The 20,648-nt window shown below is 31.1% G+C and overlaps 1 protein-coding gene and 1 non-coding gene across 2 annotated transcripts in view; both read right to left on the bottom strand.

The window, feature by feature from the left end:
• The window catches only part of sprt (PDZ domain-containing protein sprite), a 93,562-nt gene that overhangs the window by 31,531 nt on the left and 41,383 nt on the right, over positions 1–20,648 (bottom strand). Inside the window, exons 2-3 of the mRNA XM_018543744.1 lie at positions 14,754–14,883; positions 13,528–13,621 (exon numbers count right to left, since the gene is read on the bottom strand). Of these exons, the coding sequence (XP_018399246.1) occupies positions 13,528–13,621; positions 14,754–14,833 (174 nt within the window). The 5' untranslated portion in view covers positions 14,834–14,883. The remainder of the gene's footprint in view (positions 1–13,527; positions 13,622–14,753; positions 14,884–20,648) is intronic.
• TRNAV-UAC (transfer RNA valine (anticodon UAC)) lies at positions 15,476–15,548 on the bottom strand. The gene has a single exon. It is a non-coding gene; the product is annotated as a tRNA-Val (tRNA).

Here is a 20,648-nt window from a genome sequence, read left to right as displayed (position 1 = left end):
GAGATTCTCTCTCTCTCTCTCTCTCTCTCTCTCTCTCTCTCTCTTAATTGCTTTCCAGGGGAGTGAGGATGATGAGCTCCCGTTTTCCCTTTACTCTTCTCTGACATCGTACCTATTCCTTAATGTCACCTAAAATAGATACTTCCTGGACACAATGCAAAAAACGAGCGAATGACAGAGCACTATGAAGCTTTTAAAGATTTTTAAACCTATCCATCTTAAAGCTTAATTTAAAGAATAATAATAATATTCGAATTTAAATATCACTAGAGTGAAAAATAATTTAATTTTTATCTGTAATAATTCACGCAAAATATTGAAATTTTATTAAAATAATTTTCAATTTTAAATTATCGTAAAAATGTAAATATACCATAATAGTTCTCTCATGTATAACAAATGTTAATAAAAATTAAGCATCATGTGTATAATGGATTTGGAACATAATAATGTATAACGTGTGACATTTAAGACTCGTATTTCCTTGTTAAAGCCATGAATTATAACGCTAGAAGCAAAAATCATGTAAATTATTTCTTGGTAATATACGTCAAAATTCATTTACCACTACGACACATTTAACGTACTCTTTTTTCAGTGAATCAGCAAATAGCTGGAGAACTTGATCAAATATCGTGAGAAACACTTTCACGAATATAGAACATGTATAAAGAAAGGAGAGTTTTTATTCAATATATTTTATCAGTCTATATTATCAAAGCAAGGCAAATGATGTCATAAGAAAATATTAATTTATTTTGATATGTAGTGCAAGAAAAAATTTCACATTCTAGTAATCGATAATAACTTAGTAAAAATCGTAGCGATGTAAAGAGTGTATCTTCAGTATAATGATCTTGTTACAGCAACGACTAACGAAAATACATGTAGGACAGATCCACGACTCATAACAAGAGGTAGTACGATTATCTGTGACGATTACGTAACCATTAAAACGAAGTAACCGTTAAAACCGATGGAACGGCAACGTCAAAGAAAACGAAGCGAAAAACGGAGTACACACGCTGTGTTTATATTGTACTCGACTTTTCCGAGATGAAAGGAAATTGGCTCTTCGGAGCGCAACGGCGACGACAAGAAACAACAACTCCGTGTGCACAGATAATCAAGTCTCAGCCGCTAATTGGTAAGCGGCACGATAGTCGATACCTAGTAGTATCGAGACATGGGCGATTCGTGAATATCGGTATTTACACTCTCAGCTTCGTGAATACGCTACGGAAGCATCGCTAGACTGGCTATTATGCGAAACGGCGAGATAATTCCTCTATACCGTGCGTTAAAGATGACCTGGTCACGCTCGGCTAACTCGAGGACTTCGACGTATCAATTAAGGCGAGAATGAACGCGCCAGACGGAATATCGATGTTCACAGGAAGAAAACGCCCTTGCGGGAAGCGACGAGAAATCCCGTTCGTTTCCAGTTGCAATGCATTGCAGTGAGAGATTTCGTATTGAATTGAAGCGTGTACGCTTCTCTTGCGAACAATTTCCATTACATCTGACTTAGACTCCTTTCCTCGATATTAGAATCACGTACATGTGGTGCGGATGTTGAAATTTCTATTTTGCAATGTGATTGATTACGCATGTGATCAGTTATTCTATTTCCTTATACCGCGCATTTTGTTTACTTATACTACAAAGTTTTGTGTAATGATTATTTTATAATAATTAAACTTAATATACCTCCCAGGTCAAAAACTAATTGAGCTATACTAGTTGTTAGAAATATATATAAATTTATTATTAATAATTACATCGGTATATACGGAAAAGTTTCGACTTCACAGAGTCCTCAACAATCGCAACCGAATTCTTAAAAATTAATTAATTTTTTTTTCTTTTTATATTATTTTTTTTTAATTTTTTTTTTGTTGGTATATTGCGAAGAATATCACAAGTTAGCGTTTCGTCCCAGCCTCCACTACTAGACTCATCAATAATAAATTTATATATATTTCTAACAACTAGTATAGCTCAATTAGTTTTTGACCTGGGAGGTATATTAAGTTTAATTTGAAATTTATTTGAGCGGATATCAATTTAATTTTATAATAATATTATTATATATATATAAAAATCAACGTGCGTCGAGAAAAAAAAATGTGTGCAAAAATATGTTACTATAATTTAACCATAAGTTATAGTTATTTTCGCTGTCACTGTATAGTTTTATAAAACTAATAAATATAATTATTATTACTAACATTGTAATAATAACAACTATAAAAATGGAACTTTTAATGGTAATTATTTAATCAATTATAATCACAAATACCAAGCATTTTTTTCTCAATGTATGCATTATATAAATGATTTTATTTTACAACATATTTGCCGTTAATTAAGCTTTTCACAAATAATTTTAAAAAATAACATTAAAATAATATTAAAAAATCTTTCATCAGAGATGTTATAGAGATCTTTCATTAGAGCTAAAAATAATGTAATAATGTAATAATGTAATGTCGTTTCTATTTTATATTAATAACGACATCCGTCCTTAAAAAGTGTCCTTTTTAAAATATTAAGTTTTTACGAAGAGTATATCAGTTTAATACGATTGAAGCGTCTCTCTTACAGTATTATAGTTGTTAAAGTGATGATAGAACTTGTTAAAATAAGGATTAACTTACTTATAAGAAGTATTATAACTGCAGCCAATGTTAAGACAAAATTAATTAGACTTCGCGGACACAATAAGAGTAATATTGAGAGATTAGATAAATGGCGTTGAAATGCATCTTGTAAGGATATCACGTGAGATCACACAATGTAAGTTATCGAAGCTTTCTCCGTGAATTAGTGGCAGATGATTTGGGAACAATTGAGAATAAGGCGCATAGGTTACTAATTGTTGATGCGGAGAACGATTATTACACGCCGCAAAAAAGCCTTCGGCGAAGCAAGGCGTGAGTAATCCGAGAAGATACTGTTAGGTAACTCACACAGGGGGGCTTCTCTCACGTGCCGGGGGCCAATTCCCCAGGTCGCGCGTCGCATACCCAACACGCGATTTGATCCGTTTCTTTTTGAGGTAGGTTATTACCGTATTCCTTGGAGAAGAAGCTAAGTCTTCCAAGTCTCTCGGATCCGCCCATTTCGTTTAAGTTAAATGGAACGTGCGACCGGCCATTAAATTATCTTTTAAAAATAGAGATACATGTACCTACTTGCGAACCACGATGCCGGAGGTTGATCGCGCGATAGCTAGGACGAACTGTGCATGTTATTAAAAATATCGAATTACACAGAGATATACTACTTATGTCCAATTGCTTCCAGATAAGTTGCGAATAACTTTATCCAGGAGAATCTCCCAAAATACAACGGAGATATCTCCTGGATAGAAGTTAGAATTTTTTCACTAGAGATGAAAAAATTGGAAAGGATGAGAAGAAAAATAGCTTAAAGTATTAAAATACTTAGTTAAAGTATTAAAAAATTTAGCTATGTACAGAGCTGAAAATGATTTTGTTGAATCATCAAAATTTAATTACATTGGATGTTCAAACTGGCTGCTAAAATATTAAAACTTTTGCAGGATTGCTTAGCATGCTTAGGATTTCTATAATACGTAATTATTTTGATAATATGAAATTATTTTCATACCTGTGCCTTAATTTTAAAATACTTTAGCTCGTATTTCAAAATAGTTCTTTTTGTATATTTTTTAAAATTAAAGCATAATTTCTTTTTTCAAAATTAGATGCCTGCCTAGGTCTATTTATATTATAACAGTTTTGAAATTTCATACGTATAATTATACTTTATAAAACATGAAATAATTAACATCAGCAGTTATCTCAAAATGCGTTGAAGAGCTTAAAAATTACAGTTTTATAGTTTCCACGTGATGTGTTGGTTTTATTCTAAAATTCGCAGAACGTTTCACAGAAATCTATTTCTTATATAGTTACAAAATGCTAGAAAGATTGACAAGGATATAGACAGCAAGAATTATTTCTCGATTTTCTCTTTTTTCGATCTCACCTTTTATTGCCAAGCCTTTTACTGAAATATTGATAACAAATTTTTCTTTAACATACGTGAGTGCATACGTTGCACCGCATGCATTAAGCGATATTACTTTGCATGTCATATCGACAGATATTTAATCGTCTGACACACTTTTGATATATGCGATTTGTCACATTTTCCATTATGTCCTCTCAGTTATATTCATCTGTGCGTTATCTTTGACAATTTCACGCATGTCAGGCTGTTTTCTAATGGCTTATCCACGTCGCGGGACGTAGACTTACGCGTGCCTAACAGCTTGATACAACGTGTATGTACCACATGGAACCTGCTTTCGCTATTATACTATCATTTACCTCACGCGTAAAATAGAGAGAAACCTATCGTAATTCGCACAAGAAATTGGCACGCATAAGATTGTGTGTCGTGACGATTTGTTAATTTCACGAGTAATCATGATAATCGAAGTGATCACCGTTTAACGATCAATATCGCTCAACCGTTCGCGGTGTTTCTCAATAAAACCGTATTTTTCGTGAGTATTTTATCTATTTTTTAAAGTAATCTAATGAAAAATTAATTGTGTTACAACAAAATATTTTTGTAAAATTTTAAGAACTACTCTATTTTTTAAATACCATAAATATTCTTACTCAATAATATCACAACAATGATATTATTAATTCGTTATTGGTAAGTTTTATTCTTTTAGAGATTGCTATGTATGTATATACTACATATATTAAATAAATTCTTCCGAAATATTTTATATTTTTAATTTTTAACTTTTTTCTCTCTAAATTGTTCGGAAATTGAATCAAATTTTGCATTCTTTGCATATTTGTCAAATTGTCGAATACTTAATATTTAAACAAATTTGATTAAAATCTTTATAATCGTCTACCTGCTTTTTCCGAAATCGATCAACTGCGAGTAACGTCTGGCACACTTCTCCCGACGCCCATGTTCGAGTCACCTAGGACGTCTGCTCATCGAATTGCCCGAGGCGTGCGATTGCCATGCGTGTCGGGGCGATGAGCACGAGAGCCACAAAATTACGCGAAGGGTCCCGGATTGTCGGGCCCGTGAGAATTACCATTTCTCGGCTCCGAGGTAAGAAATTCTCACGAGTCGTATACACACGTGTGCACGCTCAATTCTCGTACGATTCTTGTGAACTGTAACGCGAACGCGACTTTGTCGGCGATCGACGACGTTGTGGGGAAAGCAAATGTAACTTTACCCGTTATTTTCGTCTGTCCACGCTATTTTTATTATATTTTTCATAATAATGAAAAATAATTATTCGGGAGTACTACAATTTTTTTTGTGTATAACTTTTTTTTGGAGGGCGGACAAACAAAAATAACGGATGGACAAACGTGGACAAACGAATGCAATAATGATTTTACCAAAATTCACATTTAGGGGTGCCAACTTCTCAGATCAGCTCTGTGAAGTTGGCACACCTAAATGCGAATTTTGATAAAATCATTATTGCGTTCGTTTGTCCACTGTTTGTCCACGTTTGTCCACCCGTTATTTTCATTTGTCCACCCTCCAAAAAAGTTATACAAAAAAAATTGTAGCACCCCCAAGTGATTATTTTTCATTATTATGAAAAATATAATGAAAATAGGGTGGACGAACGAAAATAATGGGTGGACAAACGTGGACAAACAGTGGACAAACGAATGCAATAATGATTTTATCAAAATTTGCATTTAGGGATGCTACAATTTAGGGGTGCCAACTTCACAGAACAGCTCTATGAATTACTAAAAAAATTTGATTAGTTTTTCCCATAAAACTTTCCTACTACGTTTTGCGTTTCTATAGGCAAAACTAATCAAATTTAGTAATTGTACATGCAAGCTTAATTCTTGCATGCAGAAGTGTAGCCGTACTCTTACAAATAAGATTGGACAATAATAACAATTTATAAAAATGAAAAATTATGTTGTAAAAAAATTTATAATAAGAAAACGATAATTTTAGTATAAAAGTAATATCAATCACGAAAACACTTTTTTTTAAATAGGTAAATATATAAAAATAAGTTATTACATTGAGAATAAATTGAAAATTTTATAGGAAATGAAAATGTCACGAGTTTATATCTATAAGTATATTATTTTATCGTATAAAAAAATGCAAAATTGAAAAAAAATTGATTCGAAGAAAAATAGAAGGGAAAATTTGCCCACGATCAAATTAGTCTTAAAAATCATCAAATAAATCTAAGTTTTTACGAGAATTTTTTTAAAAAAATTAAACGTGTCATATATACTTTGAAAAATTAATAATTTTTTACATTAAATTAAAAAAATTAAAAAACAATTTTAAAACTTTTCTTGATATTTTTTTTGAAATCTAGAGAACAAAACACACAATTTAGAAAAAAGAACGTTTTATTTGGATTATTTTTCGCAAAGTTATAGGCATTTGAAAATTGCGAATTTTGACAAAAATTCATATCTCATGACTATGTTGATAAAAAAATTCGAAAAAAATCATGGTAGCTTCTTGCGATGGGTACTATAATATATCAAAATTTTAGCCAAATCAAAAATCCAAAAGTTTTCGAGTGGCACACTTGGAGTGGAATGCCCCATATACATTAAACATTTTAAAATAAATGCGTTTAGAAATTGAAATTTGAAGTTTATAAGGAGATTAAAAAATTTTCTACATAATCATTGTATTGAAACTAATTATTCCCAAAATGTTTCTACTTTTTTCCATGGTTATTATTTACATTTATGATACATCCGTCCTAGCTTTCTGACATATCTGTAGGTTATTATATTTTAGGTATTCTCGAGGGTATTTCTCATGTAATATTGTATTAGCGAGCTACTGCATTATGTATCACTTCAGCATGTCAACCGGATTTAGTCTGGCAGCGTTGATATGTTCATCGTGAATTATGTTTGAGGAACCGAAATTTGCTTTAATCGTTGCATTAATAGTTTAACGCTTTAATGTAATTTAATCCTGTACAATGGAGAAATCTTTACGTCTGAAAATAGTTTCAGTAAAGGTATATCTCGATTCTATAGTGTCATATATATGATATTATATCGAATTAAGTGGATACCTACTTATTAAGACACAAATGCTTCTGTAATCGTATATACGTATCTTGTCACGTGGAACGTTCCCGAGGATACACAGCATGCGTAAACTTCTGGATTATCCCTGTCCTGCATGTAAATGTCGGTCACCAGCGCGGAAACACACGTGACGGAAATTAATGGCATCGACCAAAGCTCTCTGATTGCAATTTCGAAATGGGGACACTCGAAATCGAACGAAGCGGTTGAATACGAGTCTGTCATCGCGAAACAACGACGAGGAGTAGTGTAAAACAATATGTGTGATTAAGCATATTTATACTTGACTTTCAGAGCTGTTCCTCATTTGTAAATGACGTAAACTTTTAAGATCAGTAATTGATGATTAATTGACGATTGCTAATAAATTCTTAAAGCTTAATTAATTTTGCGTTTACGATTCGTGGGTTTCAAATTTGCCAAAGAACAGAGAGAACGTAATCCGCATCAAATTTAATTATAAGGATGACAGAGAGAGCGAAACAATCAAATAACTCTGAATATCAAACAAAATAATTACAGTATTATACTTATTAGACTACGTAATTGGGAGGCTTGGAATTAACAATATAGTCATTAATAATGTATTAATATAATAGACGGTGAATGAATTGCGCGCAAAAGACGTTGATGTTTGAGTAAATGTTTGCGCTTTTTTTCAGCATTCAACAATGACGGACGCAATTATTGGCTGCACTACAATGAGTGATCTCACTAATGAGATTGATTGTTTTGCGAGGCTATGATTATTGGCGAATCACGACATGTAGTGTCTAGTCATCAAATTCTCTCTCGAGTCGCTTTTAAATGTTTCTTAATTTAGGATTCGTATCGTCCCTTGAACAAAAGTAAAAACGTCGATTATACAGAATCACCATGTATCGTGTAAAGTCAGACATCTCTGTTGTATTTTTGATACAATCGCGATAAGAGATATCCTAACGGTGCAAATCTTTCAATATTTAATGAGATATTGTGAACTTTTTCTCAGAAAAAGAATCTAGGAAAAATCGTATAAATAATTCTTTGAATTTTCTTTTATGCTGAAATAGAATTTAATTTACAGCATATATTAAAATACTATTTATTTTTTAACTGAGATGTTTCCACGAAGATATCATTGTACCTAGTTAATTTTAATCATAATTACGTGATGTACGTTTTGTATGAATATAATACATGTAATCAGAATTCACTGATTCGATAAATTAAACCAAATTTGATTCCAAAACTCCAACATTCTACTTTACTTGTAATTAAAATTAACAATTTTTTATAGTTTTAAATTAATGAAAATTTCTGAGATTTACAATTTTCTTGTAATCCAAGTTTTAAGCGCTGTATATATAAAATCAATATTATTTTTAAATATAAATGTTTATAGAAAATATTATTCAACTTGTATTTACAATTAGATTTTATTTTACACTAAATGTACTATAATTGTCAATTCTAGTTTTATCGAGCAAAATTTTCATATTCAATATATAAAAATTAAATATACAATTAGATATTACTGTACAGTTTATGATTGCAACATAATTGAATTAAAAATTTGGAAGCATTATATTGTTAAGATTCGGAAGTGCATTGTAAGATCATTATCAATAAAGTCCTCCAATATCGGTTTATTCTTCAATCATCGAAAAGCTTTCTCGAGAGAGACCTGATTAATTTACTAATTTAAATGCAATCGTTATCAGACGGGATCTTTGACTGTGTATGAGCCGCAGATCGATAGTAATTATGGCCGTCTACGACAGAATGTAATTGAAGTATCATCTGGAACAACGTATTCGGAAAATAAATCCAGTATAAAGTACTCTCGACCTTCTTCTACTCTTATTCAGCAATAATCCCAGCTGTGACGCTCAGCACGCTGTTGCAATCTAGTGTAACTCAAAGATGCACTGCTACGCATATTACAGTTATTTTTCTATAACGGAAATAACGGAAGTGCGAGTACGAACAGCCACTAAACAATAGAAACGGTGCATCTCCATATTCTGCTCACATTTACATGCGCCAACCGTTAGAATTAACGTGGAGATTTCCGCACAATAAATTAAAAATCGTTTAATTCTCTTTTGACCTGTAACGTTTGTAAACCTCTTTCGGGGATACCCAAAATGAACACAACGGTTTCCTAAATCGATTGGAACACACGAGAACATAGCAATCTCTAATCCAATTACGCGGTTGTTTCAATTGTAAAGTCTCGATTATTTTTTCAATTCGTTTTGTTAGTTAATTCGTTATCAGTTGTGTTAATTAATCGATAACTCAGTAACCGAGATTTATCCTAAGTTTTTTTATCGGCTTTTCATTTTTTTCCCGATTTTTCTATTTAATTCGATTAGCGAATTATTATGTAAACGTCGTAAAAATTCACTCTAAATAAATCGATGATATTTTCATCATTTTTATTTTAAATATTTCTTCTACAATTGGATTGATTCTTATTTTTGGCGCAAGAATAAGATGTTCGAATGAGAAACTGTTACTTTCAATATCATGTTTCGCATAATTTACGTATTTTACAGTCTCAAAAAAGTTCGTGTAAAATCTCGCCGTGAGAAAATCTCATCGATATACGTCTACGGTGCAAGAGCGCAACACTATTAATGGCGTGGGCGATTGCTCCATCGTAAAAGCATGATGGAACAACCCATATGGACGTGTACAGCGCGACCATGCTGGCTTAACGTGGTTAATCGAAACGATTAAAACCGGTCTCGTATTGCCGCAAGGGTCATCCTCGTGTTCATAGGTATTACATAAGAGGATAAACAATCCCTTGGAATTTTTAAGGAAACAATTAATTAGAAATCAACGTTTTATTAATTAAATTTTCGCGGAGTAAGTAATCGAAGATACTGTATAAATAAGATAAAAAATTGTGTAGATACAGTAAGTACAGCGATATCGTATAATAACAGAAAACAGAGAAATTAGATTTTAATAAATATGTTCCTCTGAATTTAAAAAAAGGAAAAAAGCGTGTCAGAAAATCATAATTTTATCGAGTAATTTGTCAAAAATGTCGAATGTAAAATGTAGTGTACAATAAAAATTTAATACTGGTAGAAAAAGTAATTTAAAAAAAAAAAATTAATTACAAAAGAATTTGTTTACGTAATTATGGTTGTTTTAATCAAGGATGGTGCAACATGCATGTTAGTGTAAGCAGGAAATATTGCACGCCGAGCAAAAATGCAATCGTTGCGGAATATATACGCGCTTCCAGTTTGCAAGAAGATGCGGAAGATTCTGCGATGATATTGGATACTTCTTCGTAAACTGCGATTAGCGGGAAACGACTTATGCCTGCCGATCCTTATCGCAGCCGATCGTTGAACACCTTTCTACCTGCCGGTCTATTATAGTTCGAAGATGCGAAATACTAGGCGCATGAGTGAGCGAATAGTTTTCAATGTGGTTTAACGGTAGGCGGGTGCGAAAACGTTACCGATGTTTTTATCGACGCTATGGGGATCGTAGATAGTATGAGGATAGTAAGATACTTTACGGTTAATGATCGACAAATAAGCGTTGTGATCATAAAGATAAATATAGATCCATTTTCTTTAGCTCAACTCTTTGCACGGTTCAACTTTCCTTTTTTCTTCAACGTAAAGAGAAAAGGAGGAAAGATAAACTGTACAGAAATTCAACTAAAAAGAATAGGTCTTATGTAATTCTTATAGCCGAAGATCTGAATTTGTCTAAAAGGTAGTAAGCAAATATATTATATTATACGTAAAAGTATATTTTAATGTACTTTATATGGTATTCGAAACAAAGTTTTATTTTATTCAAAATCAAGTATATTGTTAAAACTTTTAGTTTCTCAAAAAGATTTTCGTATGTGTAAATTATTTAATTACATAGAGTTTAATTTCTATTAAACATAATAATTATAATATATTAAGAATAGTATTATATAATTAATTTTTTAAATATAATTCTTGTTGCTAAAATTCTTTCGTAACATTTTGAAATAAAATATTTACGCAAATTAATGTTTTATTAAATGTTCTACTGGAATTTTTCGTTTCTACAATCAATTGTTTCTTTGTCTATTATAGAACTTTGGAGAAGATAGATTTGCTTTCAATGCAGTTTAGCAAGAAACAAGGTACAGGACCACCGGTCGTTGATAGCGGTTCTGCCGGCAATCCGCCGGTGTTCATAAATCAGCACGGGGAATACGTATAGAGATAATGATGAGGGACGAAGACGATGATGAAGAGTCTACGTAGAAGCGTCTGAATGTTACCATCGGGACAACTGATACAGCAGGCGATCGGGAATTTACGACGCGCGATAGTATCGAAATGGAAAGTCATAGGCCGTCTTTAGAATTACAGAAGGTTTATGGTTTAGCAAGTGTGGCTGATAATCAGCAAAATTGAATGACAGAAAATTGGACATCTGTTAAACGTCGAGGTCGTAAAGGTATTATACAAAAAGTTTAATTATTTATTATATATATATAATATATATGTAAATATGTATATAAAAATATATTATATATATATATATATATATATATATGTGTATGTGTATCCGCATTTATGAACTGATATGAAGAATATGTAAGAATGAAGATGATGATAAAGAATATCTATAGGAGTGTCTAAGCGATGAGGACGAAGCTGCCGATACAAGAGGTAATTGAGAATTTATAGGGTACGATGCTATCGAGAAGGAAAATTACGAACTGCGTTTAGAATCACGGAGTGTTTATGGACGTAGTATCGCGATAGTTTCCATCAGACCAAATCTCTTTATATTTCATTTGCATTTGCTAAGTTGTTATCAAAATTTGTTGTTACAAACTTATGTGTATGATTATATGTTTATATAATATTTAAAGTTTCGGTAACTGAAACTTTAATGAAAGAGAGAGAGAGAAAAAGAAAGAGAGAGAGAGAGATCCTATCTGCATTAATTTCATTTAATATTAATTGAAGAAAAAAATTCCTCAAGCTAGATAATATCGTATAATATTTTTACGTTACTATTTTATGAATTATGACGTTTTTACGAAGACGATAAACGTAACATAAAGAAGATGACGACATTACGCGATAATTGCAGCGATCACATGATTAATATACTGTTAAAAATAACTTCTATCAAAAGAGTGTCCTTGCCTTTCATATTTACAATCGATTTTACAATCGATTGACGTACAATGCGTCAAAATAAATTACTAATGTAAGAAAAAGGAAATTTTAAAGAAATATTGAAGCGAGGTAATGGTATTGTTAATAATATCTAATTTGTTAAATATTCGTCATGTATTTGTAACTACGTAATAACCGTAAATGGTGTGAGATATTACTTTTAACGCTTCGACGGTACGAGAAATAACGATAATCGATTTTCCACCTAGCAACGACTCCTCGAACTACATCAATGGTGAGAAGGCGCGATCTCTGTATATTTCAGGTAAAGCATACGCAATGTTATTATACTCTCTAAGTTATTATTGGATTAATTTATTCTGTATAAGGTAATTTTAACTTTGAATTTATAATCAGTGGATTATTTTCTGTACGATAACGTCAGTTAACAATGATTTAATTAAAGAAGGTCATGTTGCCTGTTATACGTTGAAAGACAAGATTCGAGGCTAAATGATGCCTGCGTATCGTACATCACACGCGAGGTTTACGGAGCTTTGTATAATTCAGTGTCAGTTTCCGTTACATTGTTTCAGTGTGCCCTACGTCATTAAATACATGAATAAGCTTCTGATAATTCTGCAAAAGCGCTTGATAAAAATCACAGTTGTTTTCTTTCCAAACAGAAAAAGTTACCGTGAACTCTGTCAAAATACGCAAATGCAAGCAATATTATTACGATGCACGAGTTTTTAAAAGTTGTAAAGTAAATATCAGAGTAAAAAGAATAGAGTAAAAAAATAATCTTTTAATTATTTAAAAGCATTCAAATTAGATAATTACTCCTTCTCTCTTTCTTATATGCTGAGAATCTGAAATGTGATATTATTATTTTGAAGACAATTTTAAAACTGAAATCGAGTTATCTTTTGCATTGCATATTCTGTACATGATTAATGTACTAATCTGGTTAATTATAAGTTTTCAATCTTTAATGACTGAAACAGGAAGCATCAATCGTTTATTAAAACTGGTATACCTAATCCATTACATGTTCTTTCCATTTTTCAAATTAAGTTCACAACTAGAAAATTTGCAGTTGCACAACATTCTGCTAACCGGTTTTTGGCAAATCGATAGGCTTTTCTACCAGAAATATTTACTAGTTTATATCCTAATTACATGAGATATTAAAATAAAATATTGATGTGAGATATTGATAAAATCATGCAAATGTACGCAATCGGGCTGTTTGACATTAATGCGGAGCTTACCAATGAGACGGATCGCTGTTGAAGCTTGAGACCCAGGTCCTCTTTTTCGTCTCCGCAGTCGGTCGTGTAGAACAGCACGCTCTTCTTAGATCCCCTGGAAATCAACCCTCGTTAGTGTCTCCGGCGAACAAGAAGAGGCGCGGGTCTTATGCCTTAGATCTCTAAGTCCACTTTACGAGACGGGAACGTGAGCTAGAATTCCACGGTATAATCTGATTAGACCGGGAACCATAATTCGATCGATAATCTGATCGGACATTCTCTCATGAGGCTCTATCGCGACCGACAATACCATGGTAGCGGTGATTTAAACGAGAATTCGATACAATAAGCGTAGCGGAAGCGCTTCAAGATTTGTTATTGCTATATATGTACATATGGTTATATTGCATGAAATGCTATTACAAACGGAAAATTATTTGATAAAGATACACTAAAAGAAGTGTTTTGGCATTGTGGCTATATATAACTGCATGGTAAAATAACATGGTTAGAATTCATTTCATTTTTGTGGTTATTACTATTATTTTCTTAAAATCATTTATTATTTATATGGTAATAGTAACTAGAAAATATGTCAAGAAAAATATTTTCAAGCAGAGTGAAAACTATTCTTAATCAATTAATTATATTTACATATTAAAACAACTATAAATATATAATTGTCTCAAAAATAATTATAAATTATAATGATTGAACCATGAAGAGTCAGCGCGAAAGATGGTGCGCAAATCAACAAACAAAGTCGATTTAAATAAATTGATATAATGTTAAACAAATTGTACGTTTCAACTTTAACTTTAAGCTATCTTTAGCAAAAGTATACGCGCTGATTACTATAGCTCGTATGTTATTATTTATTGTTTATAATTATATATATCACAAGTCCTTTTATTATTTTGTTTCACACTATATGACTCAAGTAATCTTATGTTTGAATAAAGGACTTGAATATGATATAAATAATACATTCAGCAGCATTTTCCGACGATTTTTAATTCTCTTAGCAACTTCTCTTCCAGTGATCTCGAAGACTAAACTATCGTGCAGCATTGGAACACAGTTGATAGGAAACAACCGGCGCGCCGGTCGTTTTCGAATTATACTCTTCAATTACGAGCTATAAATCAAAGCACGATCAACGCCCGCCCTGTCGCAGGCGATTAAGCTCGTAGGTCGGCGTAGCTTGCACGCTGGCGTGGTATGCACTTATGGTAATCGTGTACCTGAGCGCCTTCCCATTACGGTTGAAGGGCTGATGTTCGGCGAGCACGGGCGAATCCGTGTAGCACCGGCTCTCGCTCATAGCGACGACTACGGCATCGCAACTCTTCAATCGGCCCGTCACGTTGACATCTGCAAGAAGAACAGAGTTACGGTCAGAGATCGCACGTAAAATGGGATGTCGGAGTTTATGACTCGTGTTAAGATGGTTTCTTTATACAGAGTAACCCGCGCATTATTTTTTAACGACAATATCTAGGCTCGATCCAGAGTTGATATTTTCTTGAAGATTCGTCAATTTTTATTTCAAACGAAAAAAATAAGAAACAAAAAATACAATAAGAGGCAACAATGCAAGACATAAAAAGTAGTAAAAAGCATATTGTATGATTATGTAGATTAATCTTCAAATTAAAACAAATTTCACGTCTAAAAAATTAAATAAAGAATGTAGTTTTATAATTCACTTAAATTTAATTTATAGTTGGAATAAATTCTTAGTTTAAAAAATTAAACGAAGAATGCAGTTATATAATTCACTTAGTTCTTTCAAGTTATTAGTTTTTAGTTATTAGTTTAGTTATTTTATAATTTTCTTTTTTCTCGATTATACTTGTAAATAAGAAATAATCAATGCTTCACTTATTATTTAACCTTTTATCATCAAACACGATTGTATTTTACGATCGTTCTCGTGTTCATAGATGCGACAAGAAAAAAAAAATGGTTCCGGCCGGGATCGAACTGGCGACCTTCTGCGTGTAAAGCAGACGTGATAACCGCTACACCACGGAACCTTCGAGAAACTTCGGCCTTCGTAAAGAAAGTGCGTCCGAACGCGTGTCGATATAGTACATGCTCACAAGACGCACTGACTTCACATGAAACCTACAATACTCGAGTCCTCTTCGTCGAACTCGATTGTTGCATAGCCCACGCAATAATTTCAACTTAACGGCCTCGACTTCACGGCTTGCACTTCGTTTCAACCTCGACTTCGAGTATCTCGAGGCGCCACAATGACCCCGCTGCGCGTGCAACCTACGCACTTCTCAATTCTCATGCGGATATTTAAACGGGAACTACAAAGTTCGAGCTGTGAAACTTTCCCAATCTTTCCGATTATAGTTATTTTTCTAAAAAAAAAAAAAAGTTTTATACAATGAAGATGTGTTGTGCTTCTTGAAAATATATATATGGTTCTCTCTCAATTTTTATTTCAAGCTCACTTTAGACGTAAAGTTAGTCTAATTCGTATCAGAATTAAGAATAGATTTCTATTTATAATTTCATCGTGTAACACAGAAAATGTTTAAAGCCTTAGGATATAACCATATATGTATAAAATTCATACGTACACACACACATTATAAATATATATATATATATATATATGATATATATTATATATGTATAATAAAACAATTTAGATAATATCTATAATTTACGCCAACTAGAATTTTATTTATAATTTCATCTTTTACATTATGTAATAACAAAAACATTAGAATACATACGTAAATAAAATATATATTAAAATATTCAATATATAAACATTAAATTGAAAAATAACAAGGACTCTTTATGTAAATAATAATCAATAACAATAAAAGGGCGAAGTAAGAGTCAAATTAAGATTGAAATTTTGAAAATGTTGACATATTAAATTTTAGACTAACAATACAAATTTATTAAAAATATGATTACAAAAAAAAATCTATTTAAATTCTACTTATATATAATGATGAAATAACGATGTAACCAGTTTCGACTCTGAATAGAGTCCTCCTCAGACTTATAAATATGTTTCATGGATAAAATTGTTAAAGTAATGTGTATCATTGTTAATAGAACTATTTCTGTAAACATTAATATAAAAAAGATTTACTTACTTTATTATTGACTATTGTAAGTAAATCTTTTTTTCTTTTCACTTTTAATTATTTTTCATTATAAAACTTTTATATTAATGTTTACAGAAATAGTTCCATTAACAATGATACACATTACTTTAACAATTTTATCCATCAAACATATTTATAAGTCTGAGGAGGACTGTATTCAGAGTCGAAACTGGTTACATCGTTATATCATCATTATATAAGTAGAATTTAAGTAGATTTTTTTTGTAATCATATTTCTAATAAATTTGTATTGTTAGTCTAAAATTTAATATGTCAACATTTTCAAAATTTTAATCTTAATTTGACTCTTACTTCGCCCTTTTATTGTTATTGATTAATTATTATCAATATATAAAAATTCATATAGCATATAAAATTATAAATAGAATTCAATCCTGAAATCTAATGCGAATTATAAAGTTTAAACTTTATGAAGTAATATATTTTCTCGGAATTCCAAGAGATATAATAATTAATGTTTTAGTCTTTGAAATAAATAAGAAATATCTGCACATTCCTTCCGCAAGAGTTACGCTAATTAATGGATACGCATTATATATATACGTGTGTAATATACTACGAGTTCTTTACTTTCTGCTTGTTTTTATCACTTTTTACTTCTGCCCTTTTGTCTTTTATCTTCTCCATTTTCTATCATCCGAGATAAAAATTGACGAAAGAGACAAAAAACACGAAACAAGAAACACGACTTACATGACTGTTGATAAAATAATCGCGAAGTGAGAGAAACGTAAGAGGTAAAAAGCAAGGAACAGGAAGCAAAGATCGTATTGTAGATTAGCCTCAAGTAGCGTGACGTACATAATACGAGATATATTCTTAGTTTGGCGCCTCGTAAAGAAAATTGTGGAGCGTGAAGAGACGCCTATTAGGAGATATCGTTCTGAACAAGACTTCTACAAAGTATTGATATTCGTAAATGCATTAAGCAACCGTACACAATAGTCGGCTAATTTACATAAGTTATGCGCGAGAAAGTTCATTCCTCCGCCTACGGCGCGGCAGCAATCCATATGTGTACGCACACTCGTGTGTACAGACACGAGCACGCGACACATTGCGTGCGTGGAACGAGCGAGTTGTTTGCAGCCGGCGCATAATCAGATGCACCGCGATTTTAACAGAACGCTCGATGAAAAATGAAGAGGCAATCGGTTTTTGACATATTCACCATATTGAGGAAACTCATTTCATAAAATTGAACGCATACAAAGAACGAATGATAATTTTGTAAAAACTGGATCAATTAGAATAAGTTTGAGAAAATAAGTAATTAAATTCAGTGAGAATTGAACATTATGAAAGTGAATAAATGAACGTATTTCCTGTCGATTTTATTTTAAATAATTTTTATTTTCTTAGAACATTTTATATTTAAAATTTAATTATATGCTAAAAATATCAAATGTAAAAAATTATGAATAGGGATTAATTAAATTCTCTTTCAAAAAATTAAATTAAAATTAATTAAAAATTTTCAATGGAAAGGAAAAGCAAGAATTTGTAACTTTTATGAAATTATACGTATTTTCTATTACATATATATATATATATATATATGCATATAATATCATTTATTTTAATAAAAGTTATATATATGAAAGCTTTTTGAAACAGAAATTATTTTTTTTTAAATTATATTATGATACTTATATGTATAAATATGTTTCATTAAAAAACTTAAGATCCTTTTCGAACGAAATAAACGCGTTGTCTATTTGTATCGAATGGTCCAAGAAATAAAAAAATTAAAAAAAGAAAATTAACGCAAGAATTTTATAAAATAAAATTAAAAATATTTTTTAGTATAAAATTCAGTGCAAGTATAAGCGTGATTGTCATATTAATACATATTTTCTATAACAAAAGCAAAAGCTTGTATCAATAAGTAAAGCGATATAACACGTGTCAGTATATAGTATATATAGGTAAACATAATATGGTGAGATGCATCATAATGAATGCTTAAATTATACAAACAATAATGTCTGATGTAAAGTTAAATATGCGCTTTTCGCGTAGATTTCAATTAGTAAATTACACATCGGCACAGATTCATTTACGCGATTCATTTGCAATAGAAATTGTTTCAATTTGGATTCAATTTTCTGTACTTATTATTAACGAATTATTGTAACATATACACTTCTAAAAAATAGTGTAGATTTAACACTATGTGGTATCAATATAATTCTGTAATGATGTTAATATTAACACTAATATGACGTGGATTAACACCATTTAAATTCATACCATAATAATATTGATATAAATTCATGTATGTATACATATCATTAATATTTGTGTTGGTATTAATATTAACATCAATACATTGAAAATTATAGATATCACTTAGTGTTAAATTCACATTGATATTTTTTGTGGTAATATCATATATATTCAGATATTCTAAAATTTACAGTGTCATTAAGATGGCCTTGACCCTGCATAATGACAAAAATATACACTCTGTGGGGGAAACATCAATAGAAATATGATAATGATCGTATATTACACATCGGCTCGCATACAGCTTTGTGAGTTAATTGATCAACCGGCTGCAACGCATTTCACGCTGTCATAGGCTTTAAAATAATATTATATCGCCGAGATGTGAATAGATCATGCCAGTGATTTTATTTAAATAGAACCAGATTTTGATAAATATAGAATTGATGTGTAAAATGCGTTTAAAAATTTCCAAGATTTAGTCTATCAGTCTATTTTTGAACACTTTATTTATTAGATCTTTATGTATCTATAAAACATATACTTAAAAAAGGATAAACACAAAGCATATTTTGTTAAAAGCAGATCATTAGCAGTAAATGATAATTGTGTACATAAATGTAACATTTCAGCACGTTACATATGTGCCAAATCCTATACATTATTTTTAATTTTGATAAAAACAGCGGTAACATTCGCTCCAATTGCTGTTGTAATTATGACTAAAATAATATCTGATGCTGCATGAAACTTCACTTGCATGCAGTATTGGTTAATATTTATTGTAAAATATTTCAGCACACGCGCGCACACACATAGACACGCGCCAGTGATAATACGTTATGAAAGGCAAGAGGGTGAATTATACGTGATCATGATCCATGGCGAAGTTATGACTACTACACAGCTGTTCGTCAGGTGTGCAGTAAGCTTATCAAACTGAAACTTCCCGCACGATGTTGTACTTCTTGGGATTTCGGGTGTTACAAATTTCTGCTTCGATGCCTGCCCGTTGAAAATTTATAGGAAAGAAAAATCGGCTTAATCTTCATTTGTCAATAAAACTTATTTAATTATTTTATAAAAGTTATTTTTCTGTTAAAAATATTTAACTATGTATAAAGTGATGAAGAAATGTTATTCTAAAAACTAGTTTTTTTTTAGAGAATAATACGTGCGATAAAATACATTTCTATAAATATAGAATTAAACGCAATTTTACAGAAGATCTATTTAAACGAAATTAAATTGATTTTCATTATTCACAATTGCACACAAAGGCTTGTAAAATAATTTGTGCACTTAAAACTCATAATGATTTCAACACCAATCGAATATTACGTATTGTGCAAACAACCGAATAATACAATAAACTAGCTTCAAACATTAAATATGTTAATTATAAGTAATTTTATTGAACAATAAGACATTTTTTAAAATATAATTAAATATTTTTTCTATTAATACGTTTTAAGTCAATAATAAAAAACAGAGCATAAGTATTTTTAATAATTTTTTGGCATCTGTATAAGATACATTGATACATAATTTATTACACTGTCATTCATTAAATAAGTAATAATTACAGAAGTAAATATAGGTATGCATACTAAAATGTTTATAGTTGGCGTATTTCGCTTCCTGAGCATAGCTATAAGATTAATTCTAGGCTTGTGCCTTTTCCTCTACTATGGTAAATACAAATAATCGTCTATGTACATTTTCATCGTATAAGATTCCTTT

Source organism: Cyphomyrmex costatus, unplaced genomic scaffold (assembly GCF_001594065.2).
Source record: "Cyphomyrmex costatus isolate MS0001 unplaced genomic scaffold, Ccosl1.0 scaffold398, whole genome shotgun sequence".
In the NCBI taxonomy this organism is placed as follows: domain Eukaryota; kingdom Metazoa; phylum Arthropoda; class Insecta; order Hymenoptera; family Formicidae; genus Cyphomyrmex; species Cyphomyrmex costatus.
Note: the sequence above shows the minus strand (reverse complement) of the source record. Positions and strands in the feature narration are given on the sequence as shown.